Consider the following 12,214-nt stretch of genomic DNA (forward strand, 5'->3'; position numbering starts at 1 on the left):
TCAGGGGCAGGAACTGGTAGGGAGGGTAGCTCAAACTGATGGGCCAGAAGGGCAGCAGAACCCCCTTTGCACTGATTCACAAGATTCCTAGCCTTCGTGAACTTGGGGCAGGGCGGGGGTGGGGTAGAGAGTGGTTCCTGGCCTCTATTCCATGTGAGAACAATCCATCTAAGGTTCCCAAAATTATCACGAAGGCTTGCCAATAACTGAGTAAACCTAGAAATCCCCCACCCAGTCATTTTATCCAGGCAATCCAAGGGGAGTGGGGCATTCTAGTGGACCCAAGGGCAAGCCATGAAAGTTTCAATACAAGCCACGGAAACTTAGATGTCTCTAGGGCTCACTTGTTGTCCTAAACCTGACTTCTTAATTTCTTCTGTGTTTTCTAACCCCTGCCTCATCTCCAGACTGAGGGGAGTGGCCTGAATTGGACATGAATGAAGCATTCAAGGTGGCGACAGGCAAAGGATCCCTCTCTCCACTCTGGACCCATTCCACATCCTCAGTCCTGGGCCATGAAAATGTAGTTGGGGTCCAGGGGCTACAGAGTCCCATACACTTATCTGTGGTGTGCAGACCCCAAGAGCCCAGGCAAGGCAAGAGCCACTCCATTCATCATCAGAGGTCTAGGTTTTCAAAGGCCATGGCTCGACAGCCCAAACCATAGAGCAAACAACTCTAGATGGTGAATAGAGAGAAAAACGAGCAGATGCGAAAAGGATGAAAAGGTCACCTGTCAATTGGGCAGAGCAGGTGGAGGGATTTGGGGGAAAGCCGGCACGTTCAGGCTACGTTTACTGGATACAACATTTAGGAAAATCAATTTGAATTCTGAGTCTGCCATCGTCTTTTTAACTGCATCAGCAGAACCTTAAACAGAGCAATGCCTTCTTCCTTCCTCAGTTACCCTTTTGGCTAGAATGTTTAGTCTAGGAGGAATTAACAAGCTGCTAGAACGAGAAAGGGGAATCATGAGGGGTGGGGAGAGGGGTTCAGACATATTAGATCCAGCAGTACAAATCCCCGGGCTGCCTTTCCCGGCAGCCAGATCATTCATCTGCGTGCAGGAGGTCACGGGGATGATGGTGCTATGACTTAGCTCACTGCACAGTTTAGGAGCGATTACTCAGAGCAGGGAGGCAGGGGGACAGAGATGGCGCTTGTCCTTTTGGCCTAATGGAGAAGTGTTCAAGCGTCCTTACTGCTCAGGTTTATCCAGCAACTTCAATTCTTCTTCTTTGGATGTCTCGTAATACTTCCTTATTTTAACCAGTTCATCCTCTTGTGCTCTCTGGGTTGAGACAGGAAATCAAACAAAGCACACAAAAAATGAACAATAAGCATCTGTCTAAAGCACTGTGTCTCCAAGTGTGGTCTCTGAACCAGCAGCATTGGCATCACCCACCTGTTTCTAGTTAGAAATGCAAATGACTGGCTCTATCCCAGTCCTAAGAAGCTGGGGGGGGAGGCGGGGCAACAAGCCCTCCAGGTGATTCTGACGCATGCTAACATTGGAGAACCACTGGCTAAAGCAAATGGTCATACCAAGGGACGGTAGGGGGACCCAGAAGGCAGGACATTGGATTGCCACCTTTGAAGCCCCCGTCTCTTCCCATGTAAGCAGGTTATCAATCCACTGTCCTTAGCATTTGTTTCCTGACCCTTAGAACAGCTCCTCTAACTTACGTATGCTCCTGACTTCTGCATTTCTAGTCTCCACCTTCTCTTTTTCTGAATTTGCTAAACATTCATCTGCACTGCTTCTTTTGGCATTTAGTTACGTCATTTTCTCAATGTATCCAGCTAATGAGTACGGCCCCCATGCACAGACCTGAGCTCACCTAGAAGGCACTCTTCCTTTTACAAAGTCCTTCAATATCAATTATTGTATCTTTGTATTTCAGATGATCCTACCAAGGCTCATACTGAGTACTGGATAAAGGGCCTGACTCAGAATCTCTTTCTCCCATCACACCACGCTGCCCTCCAGGTACTCCACAAATGTACTGTTAGCTCCCAATGGCCTGGTATTTGTGCACCTTCCTGTCTATTAACAAAAGCTTTACTGATGGAACATGAGAAGTTCCCACCCATTGTACTAAACAGCTCCTGATATATATAAAGAATGTGAAAATGTGTAGGGAAGTAGCAATCCCACAAGGTTGGATTTTTGCACTCTGGAAATTTTCTATAAGGGATAAAGTCCCAGGAGATGTAGCATTGAAATGAATCATTTTTTTTTTTTTTTAACTTGCTGACTGGAGAATACTCTAGGCAGCTCCCAGGGAAATACTGCTACTTCAATAAAGAGAATCTGGTTCACTCTGTTTTCAAATCCTAACAGTCAATGAATCAGAAATGTTAACAACCATGGGAATTCTAACTCTCCTGTGTCATCCTCTCAAGAGAGCCTGCCAATTCTGCTGGTTATTCCACATATAACCCAAATTTAAAGACCACCTATGTGTACAGTGCTGTGTATTTTCAAAATATATTGCTACTGCTGCCTATATTGAATTCTGTTTAATACAAAAATCAGATAGAGCCCTTTATAATCCCCGTTGTACTGGTGATCAAACAGGCTTAAGGAATTTAACCGGTCCAAAGCTACTCAGCAGTCAACAGTAGAGTGGGACCTCAAATCTAAAATTATCTGACTCTAAATCCAAAGCACACACCTCCCATCTTATACTACTTCCCACATTCAATGTCATGAGCTCATCTGATCTGAAAGTAATCATCCAAGCTGGTATTAGTATTCCCATTCCCGAGGAAGCACTGGTGTAGACCAACAGTAAGCTGGTAGTTTAGCTTCACTCACTCTGACAGTCAGCCGCAGGGCTGGGTTCCATGGCCTAGAAAGGGTCTCTACCTTGAACCACCCTCCCACGCAAGCGTGCAAAGAGATCTGCTAACCCAAATACCACAGTGGGGTCAGAACCCAGTGCTTTTCTCACATTTGCTCTCATTTGAGTGTATGCTTCTAGAAACTATACCTTAATCTCTCCCATGCTATATCAAAATCCTCACGGCCAAAGAACGTGAACGGCTTAACGATTTGGGGGTGGGGCAGAAGGAGTCACATATAACCATCTTTTAGGCCTTAACATTTTTTTAATTAGTGAAGATATAAAAATCTGAAAAAACTGCCTCTGTATGTCTTTGATACTTACATTTTCATATAAGGCTGCCAGAGTCTCCAGATCAACCACAGAGTCATCCACATTGAAAATGGCTGCCAAGCACCCAAAAAGAGAGAGGGAAAAAAAAGATAAGAGGTTTGATTAGACTCCCCTACACTAATGAGCTAGCCACACTCCACGTCTAGCTTCCAGGCAATATAACACTGCACTTCTTCACACAAGTTGTATCTTTCAGCCTGTTCTTGCTCCCTTTCCTTTTGCGCCAGGGGGCCTCTGAAGAAAGAAACCAAAATGGTTCCTATCACTGGCCTGAGCCTTGGCCCTGCCTGGTTTAATTCCTCAAGTTCTGTGTCCTTTCTGCAGTTTAATTTAGGCTCCACAGGAGAAGTGTTTGTGCTTTAAAACTAAATCAGTTTGTAGGTTTGAAACACAATTTTAAATCTTTCTTCCCGGCTGGTAATTGAAGAGATTTAGTACCTAATGTACCAGAACTGACTCTTGCCCATTACCAGGAAGAGAGAAAAAAAGACAATGTTGGCAAATTAAATGAATTCAGGCATGTGATTTTAGGCACCTTTCCATGGCCACTGCAAACATCTTGTTTGGATTAAAAAGACAAGAAAAAGCAATAATTGCATCAATGGCAAATTAAGATTATGGAAACCTCCCATGAGTTAGTCTTAAGGCAAGTTCACATTCCCATGGTTTTATTAGGATTCTACTTGCTGTTCTGTATCTTTAAGTCATTTAGCTGTTCACTAATATGATTATGATTTCACCTAGGGAGATTCCTTCCCATATATACTGGGATACAAACATTGAGACTGTAAAGCCTTAATGGATTTGGCAATCAAAGTGTTTGAAATAGGCAGCTCCACATCTTTAAATAATTATTCAAAACTAATAAGGTTTGTTCTCTCAACCCCACCTCCCTTCTCTGACTTTACATTGTGAAATTAACCAGCACGCTAGTAAATTTTCTCCGTGGCAGGCTAATTAATTTTATTAAACCAACCAGTGATATTTAGAATGCCTTAAAATTTTGCTCGTCAACCATTATTCTGTTCATTGGCATTACACCATGGTTTTGGAGAAGGTAGAGATCAAGGTGAAGGGCAGTTTCCTTTCAAATTGTTTTGCACCTTCTGTAGTCGAATCATAAGAACCCCCTTATACAATTTTAACAAAGTTAATTAACTGAGCTAAGATCATGTAACTTCACAGAACACTGAGAAATGTACTTAAAATTCCTTCACAGGCCACCTTCTCTAACTTAGGGTTAATCAGCAAGCTATTCTTAGATATAGGAGAGTGGGGAAAAAAGAGGTTAACATGCTAGTGACAAAGTCAGCTCAGATTCCACTAAGACAAAGGGAAATCACACTTCTAAAAAGTCCCATCTGAAACCACAAAAGAAAAATGGAGCTCGAGGAAAGAATGAAAGAATTTACCCTCCGAGGATGGTTATTTTGTATGTGGAGATCATATGAATTCACAAATTTATTAGAAAGACCATGAATTTCTGGTGCTTTTAAAAAAAATAGCCAGGAACCATGCCTCATTTATGTCAATTCCAATATTCTCCTACAAAAACTGGCCAACAGGAATGCAATAAGAAAAGGTAAAGTTCTACAAACAGTTCTATCCTAAACTAATCCTACGTTGTAGGTACTCTATCTGAACTGCAAGCTTAGATGTAACCGAGTTATCTTAACCAACAAGAAAGAGAATGACCTGTGGGTTGTTTTTCTCGTGAGTAAATATTTGGTTTTTAAAAGTTCATCAGTCTGGGTCCCAGATACATGGTTTGACAGGTAGTGTGGTCAGCCAATTCTTCTCCAGTGTGCTAGGCAGCAATAAGGAAACATCTAGAGGATGGGACTGGAGAACAAATATGGGGCTCTGGAGACATTGATTCATTCATTCACCCAGCCCTGAACTAAATATTTGCTGAATGTGTATTAAGTAGTAGAAACTGTTCTAAAATGCTGTGATTATATAATTCAAAAGTGTGTGAGAAGTTCAAAACACTTAATCTCTTGAAATTTATACTCTAGCCAAGGGGAGAGAAAATAAACAAGTAAATAATTTCAGATAACAATATACTGCGAAGAAAGTAAAGAAATGAGCAGCATTAGATAGGATGGGTGATGAAGGCTTCTTTGGGGAGGCAACATTTAAGCTAAGAGCTGAAGAGGTCAGTTCTGTAAATGTCTGGGAGAAGAACTTCCCAGGGAGAGGTAACTGCGCAAGGAAGTTTCTTTTTCTGGTGAAGGAACAAGCTTAAGGTACAGAAAAAGACCAAGACTACCTCACGGAAGGAACAAAACTTACTCGCTATGTGATCCTGGCAGGTTAAAGTGTCCGAGCCTCAGCACATCCATAAAAACATGGGTCTAATATCACGTGCTAAAAATACTAAATGAGGGAATATGTACGCTTGGCATAGCACCTAGACCATGGTATGAACTCAAAATGGTACCAAAGAACGATGACTATTATGATTTCAGATATACACATGGTTAATGTGTTTTAATGCTTGTTAATGCCTTATCTCCTTTAACATCTGGAAAGGATTAGAGACAGCAGGCTACAGAGTAGTTTGTGCTGTAAATGAAACTTCCAGAACTCAGGAGTGTTTCAGGTAGGAGTCGCTGCTATTAAACCCATTTGGTCCTTCACAAAACCCTGCGTGAAGCACAACCTCAGGAAGCATTATTAATAGTCAAGGTATATACACAAATAGTTGTAATTACAGAAAATAATGCCTCAAATGTCTTAAGAGAAATACAAGGTACCTTTGGGTCCATTCAGAGAGTCAACCTCATCTGCATCTCCAACTTCCACCTTTACTACCAATCTACCATTCATCGTACCAACAACGTTATTTTTCTAAACCACGGGTCTCAACATTTTACTTTGATGTTTACAATACCTCTTATGTCTTTCCTTTAAATAGCAGGTAAAGTCCAAATGCCGTGGCCTGATGTTTAAACCCATTCCTTTCTGGCCCCAAGCTACACTTCCAATCTCATCTCCTACCACCTGCACTTCTCCCAGATACCTTGTGCTCCAGCCTCTTGGGGCAACATAACCATGACTTCTTCCCTTCCTATGCCTCCTCACCCCCGAAAGGCCTAGGGGAAAGGTTTCCTGCCCTGGAAGGAACTCCTTGACCTTCAGATTCTTACATCCTCATTCTTTTCCTCTTCCGTGGCCCTGCATCTGTATTTTACACAAGGGAAGAGAGTCTAATAAAGGACCTGTATTACAGTGTGTAGCAGAACAGTTTCCCTCCTCTGTCGGACCGCAGAAGCCCTGTAATCATGGATCATTTCTATGCATCTTGATAACCCCAGCACCCGGCATAGCACCTGGGGTGTGACAGGGATAGAAGTGTATGGATGGGATAGAGGATACAGGAATCCCCCCAAACAGAGTCCTTCTGTTGGGTATCAGGAAAAGTTTCTTGATAAAGAGAGCATGGGGTCTTGAAAAAGAAAACAGAAACTTTAAAAAGGGATAGGATTTTGGCAGATGAAAATGTCTTATGAGAGGTGTATCTGAATTAGGGTCATTTGCTCAGCCCCATTAGTCCCTGGTTAAAAAAAAAAAAAAATCAAGGTTTAGTTGGTCGAGTTGCGTTATTACGCCCTCATCCACACACCCAGTAGAGAAACACTGCTTGCCCTGAATAGTCCATACTAAAAACTGATTAAGTTTCACAAGTAAATTTTCTCATTTTCAAAGAAAGAATAAGGAGGGGTGCCTGGGTGGCTCAGATGGTTAGGCGTCTGCCTTCAGCTCAGGTCATGATCCCAGGGTCCTGGGATGGAGCCCCGCATTGGGCTTCCTGCTCGGCAAGAAGCCTGCTTCTTTCTCTCCCACTCCCCCTGCTTGTGTTCCTGCTCTCACTATCTTTGTCAAATAAATAAATAAAATCTTTAAAAAAAAAATAAAGAAAGAATAAGGAGAATAGCTTTCCCTTCATTCTTAACCTCCAGAAATGTTTTAAACAGCAGTATCACCTTAGGTAGAAAGGTTACGAGTAAAAATTCACTGGTTATATTGCTTCAGGCAGACATGTGAAACACTCATTTATTAATTACCATTAATTAAGCCAAATTCATTCTGAGTAAGGACAATCTGTAAATTTATAACAAGTGCCAGTGAACACCAACAGGAAGGATGTGAGACGTTTCAAATGGAAGAAGCAGATGCAGACAGGCTCATGGAAGGTGCAGGCAATGGCAGGGAGTTCACGTTTGGCTTGAGGAGAGCATTAATTCTACTTTGGAGCAAGGTACTGAGCAGCTAGGAGCAACAGAGTGAACTGAACAGAGTTATATGCCATAGGACATGTCGAAATTTGGAAAAACTGGTTTAAGAACCTATTCTGGTGAGCAAGTGGTAGCAAATACTGTGGATAGAAAGCACGGGACAGAGGGGCAGGACACAACAGAGAGCTACAGAGTGGTATCACTAACTAGCTATGGGACTGAGGAAATTGGAGTTAAAACCACCTCAGGGTTTGGGACGCCTGGGTGGCTCAGTCAGTTAAGCATCTGCCTTCGGCTCAGGTCATGGTCCCAGGGTCTTGGGATCGAGCCCTGCATCCGGGCTCCCTGCTTGGCAGGGAGCCTGCTTCTCCCTCTCCCTCTGCTGTTCCCCCTGCTTGTGCTCTCTCTCTCTGTCAAATAAATAAATAAAATCTTAAAAAAAAGAAAACCACCTGAGGTTTTGCATCTAGATTTGGAGGAAGAGCTTTGCGCCACCCCCAGAAATGGGCAGAGGGCCTTAAGAGCTGGATAGGCCTGTTGATCTTACACCAAGGACCTGGAGGGAGGAACAGGAGAGAGGAAAACTACTTGTGAAGGAAGAATTAGATAGACTAATTTAGGGTCAATGCCAAGTATTCCACTGAGGTTTTCCCTCTTCCATGTAAAGATCTTAAAAACACAAGTAAAAAAGGAAAATAAAATTCAGAGGTGGAAGAAGCATTATGAAGAGATATCCTGGTTGAGTCCAGGAGCTTAAGGAAATTATTAGAATTCTCTTATTTCTCTTCTACAGAGTAGCCAAGGAAGGTTAGATTATGGGTCAAAGGTCTACAAAGTAAAAAGGCAGAGGTACTAGGACTCCTAGGAGAGCTGTTTTGCGTGGACATAATTCTGCCTCCTATTCCCCAAGAACACTTTAAGTTCCTACATAGGGTTGGAAATAATACCTGATAATTCTGTTCCCCAAATACTGGTATGGTGTATTAGAGAATCGATTCTTAACTCTTACCATCAAACTTAGAAGCCTTATGTGAACCCATTTAATTAGTTAACTGATGGTTACAATAGAGAAAGAAACCAGTCATAGATTAAATTATTTTTGGAGTTGCCTGGGATCAGGTAGCTCCCTTCATTTTATACTTTAAAAAAACACACTGTCTTTCTTGCTCTGTCTCACACACACACACACACACACACACACACACACACACCTTTTATCTTATAAGCTGGATAAGCAAATACCAGCCTACACAATTCTACAGCATGCCTTGAAGCCCTGATACAGTAGTTCCAAGCCATGCTAGCTTTTGTTCCCATCTGTCTAGGGCTCATTATACCAACACTCCTGCAGATGGTGTCAGAAAGGTGAAGTGTCAAATCCACAAAGGGGAGACCCCAACAACTCACTGCTACTGCAATATCAATCATTGCTGGTGGTTTTTACTTTTATCTCCCTCTCTCCTTAGTTATCCCCACTCACACTGTCAGTTCGGTTAGAATATTTCACCTACACCTCACAATATGTCGAAAGGAAATAGACACACGCTGTGAAAAGCTGGTAATTTTATTGGGTTCCTTTACCTTTAAAAATCTGTTACTCGGTCAAGTCTGGTTTCTGGGCCCCCCTTTTTTTTTGCAGGGAAATTGAGGCAAACATTTTTATGTGGTCCTCTGGTGCCTGCTCTGTACTCCAAGAATTACATACACAAGGATCATTAGAGTAGAGTTTCGCCCATTAAGATATAATAACCGTCAGCAGGGACAAAAAGCAGATCAGTATCACAGATTGAAACTACCAGGCGCACATAAAAACTACGTGCCTGCTTCAGGCACATGCACGGGGTCAGGGTCTCACACGATAGGTAAATTCCCTCTCCGGGTCGAGGCAGCTTTTCACAGGACCAGGGTAAGGAGAGAGAGAATGCCGGAATTCTCTCAGCCCTCCAGCCATTTTTAACCCTGAACACTTTTCTATCCCCGAGTGCGCCATTTCCAAATAAACCAAAAATGACTGTGCTTGCTGTCCAGTGGGCTTCTAATTAGTAAGAAACAAGCAATTACTTAAAGGAGCTGTTCTTTTCGACCAAAGGAGCACCTCTGGGCAAGAAGGAAAGGCACCCTCCTCAGTCTGTTAGATTAGCCAAAATCAATCTGGCTTCCAAGGTGTGACCTCTCTGCAGCCCAGTTTATGCCTCCTTGCATTTCCTTCAATAAGTAGTTGACGGGAACATCTTGCACAAAGTGGGTGTATAATAATTGTTTGCAAATGGACTAGATTTATTCTCAGCCCGTGAAAGCAAAGATTAATAGGATTATTTGACTCTATTAGTAGAGATTATTTTCTTAACAATGTTAACTTCCAAATGGCCAATGTAAAACTTGGCTGTTTTGCCCAAATGACTGACATTCTTAGGGCTTGCTAAATAATTCAACTTGTAAGGGAAAGAGAATGAAACGGGGACCGTATCAAAGAAGGCTTTGGGTTTTTAAAACTCTCAGGTAACCTATCCCTCAACACTCCCACAGATCAACTACCCTGACCTCTACCAAGGAAAAGGCAAGGATGTGGGGTCAAGGAATGAGGCAGCGGTAGAATCTGAGAGCTGAGGAAAGGTACAGCAGGAACATTTCCCCACAGGCTTACCTCATAACAACGAGGCCATCACGGAGAGGGATGACCAAATTCATGATAAAACTGGGCACGAGGTGGAAAGAAGGGGGCCTGGCAGGGAGCAGGGTGGAGGGGGGAGAACTTGCCTCCACTGAGTGCTCTGGAACTAGGTCTCTTCGCCACTGTCAATATGCCTTCCTTTTCCCTACTGGCCACTATACTCTGCCTCTAGCACCAGGCCCACCTGTGCGGATAGAGGTTCAGACAAAGCCTAGCTCTATACACCTATCCACATGAAATGCTAAGGACACCAATTATAAAGCAGCTTAAAATAATCTCTGTCTACTACACCAGAGGGTGGGTATAGTAGGCAGACGTTACTGGGGGGTGAATACTTAATAAATTAATTGCTGCATTTATTGGGGGCTTCCTGTGTTGTTCTAAGTGTTTTACATTTAATTGTAGGAGATGGGTGCTATTGCTGTCCCTGGTTTTACAGATGATGAAACTAATGCATGAAGTCACACAGCCTGATTTCCCAAGCTCAGCTCCATAATCAGATTTACTGGACTATGATTGCACTTCTTTTTTTTTTTTAAGATTTATTTATTTATTGGAGGGGGGGGAGAATGTGCACACGCATGTGAGTGGGGGGAGGGGCAGAGAGAGAGAGAGAATCTCAAACAGACTCCCTGTTGATTGTGGAGTCCGATGCCCAGGGCTGGATCCCAGGACCCACAAGATCATGACCTGAGCAGAAACCAAGAGTTGGGCGCTCAATCAACTGAGCTACCCAGGCGCCCCTGATTGCACTTCTTTTATCCTTTGTAAGTGTTGGGCTATAAATAATCACTCCACCTAAAATCCTCACCCTCATAAAAAAACAAATGAAAAAATTAGTGAACCAGCTACCCACAATAGCCTATATTGACACTTGTCTCTAAATGGCATTGCATGCTTTTTACATTCATCAGCAGCCTCCTAGTGGGAACCATATATAGCCCATGCTACAAAAATTTCATTTGTTTATTATAGACATCCATAACCTCACCATTATTTATCACTTAAACTTAATTCATTTCTAATATGCTATCTCAATATGCATAATAAAACAATCCCAACTTTAATCTTTGTCAGCTATTTGCAGTTATTCAAAATAATCAGTATTGCAGTTAAAATCATAGCAAAAAAATTTCTAAAAAATAGAAACGTGGAAACTGAAAAGGCATCATCTTAAAAGAAAATGTAAATATAGGGGTATCTGGGTGGCTCAGTCAGTTGGGCATCTGCCTTCTGTTCAGGTCATGACCCCGGGGTCCTGGGATCGAGCCCCCCATTGGCCTCCCTGCTCAGCGGGGAGTCTGCTTCTCTCTCCCCCTCTGTCTGCTGCTCTTCCCCACTTATGCTCTCTCTCTGCCAAATAAATAAAATCTTTTTTAAAAAACAGAAAATGTAAATATAAAAAGAAAATAAACTCTAGAGTAATATAAAGTCTAATTTTCCTGAAAAGATATGAATAAGTGCAATTTTATACTGCATGCCAGAGCAGACTAAAAAGCGAAGCAAAGGCACAGAGCATGAAGAAACACAAACAAAAGTTGCCTCCAGACCCATAAAGAACAAGAATTATCAAGGAACCGTATGTACAGTCTTCCCTACATTGCCAAATGCCTGCTAGCGTGGCATGTTAGTTGGTAAAGACCTTAATTTGGGCTTTGATGGAAATAGGAGGCAAGTGTAGATGACACAGTGAGCAGGAACTGGCTGGAAGGTGGAAGAAACAACAGTCCCAAAAGGGACACTTATCTAATCTGTTCCAAACACTCACAGTTGCTCAATCTTTTTTTTTTTTTTTAAAGATTTTATCTATTTATTTGACAGACAGAGACACAGCAAGAGAGGGAACACAAGCAGGGGGAGAAGGAGAGGGAGAAGCAGGCTTCCCACTGAGCAGGGAGCCAGATGCAGGGCTCGATCCCAGGACCCTGAGATCATGACCTGAGCCAAAGGCAGACGCTTAACAACTGAGCCACCCAGGCACCCCGTCAGTCGCTCAATCTTATAAAGCAAAACTCCCAATTCTCACCCGAGTGCAAGCATTACTATGCATCCCTCAAGGTGCCCATGGTGCCATTTTACAGGTGCAATTAAAATTGTCCATGGTTCAAACCTCAAAGAAG

At 42.7% G+C, this 12,214-nt stretch overlaps 1 protein-coding gene across 2 annotated transcripts in view; it reads right to left on the reverse strand.

Moving 5' to 3' along the window:
• Window positions 1-12,214, reverse strand: part of FMN1 (formin 1) — a 310,736-nt gene that overhangs the window by 161,096 nt on the left and 137,426 nt on the right. For both annotated transcript variants that reach the window (XM_045900408.3, XM_064570714.1), the window contains exons 7-8: window positions 3,174-3,235; window positions 1,203-1,291 (exon numbers count right to left, since the gene is read on the reverse strand). In XM_045900408.3, the coding sequence (XP_045756364.1) occupies window positions 1,203-1,291; window positions 3,174-3,235 (151 nt within the window). The remainder of the gene's footprint in view (window positions 1-1,202; window positions 1,292-3,173; window positions 3,236-12,214) is intronic.

The sequence above is a fragment of the Mirounga angustirostris genome, unplaced genomic scaffold, assembly GCF_029215605.1.
Source record: "Mirounga angustirostris isolate CCGP_5_RB_7025 unplaced genomic scaffold, mMirAng1.0.hap1 SCAF_9, whole genome shotgun sequence".
Classification (NCBI taxonomy): Eukaryota; Metazoa; Chordata; class Mammalia; order Carnivora; family Phocidae; genus Mirounga; species Mirounga angustirostris.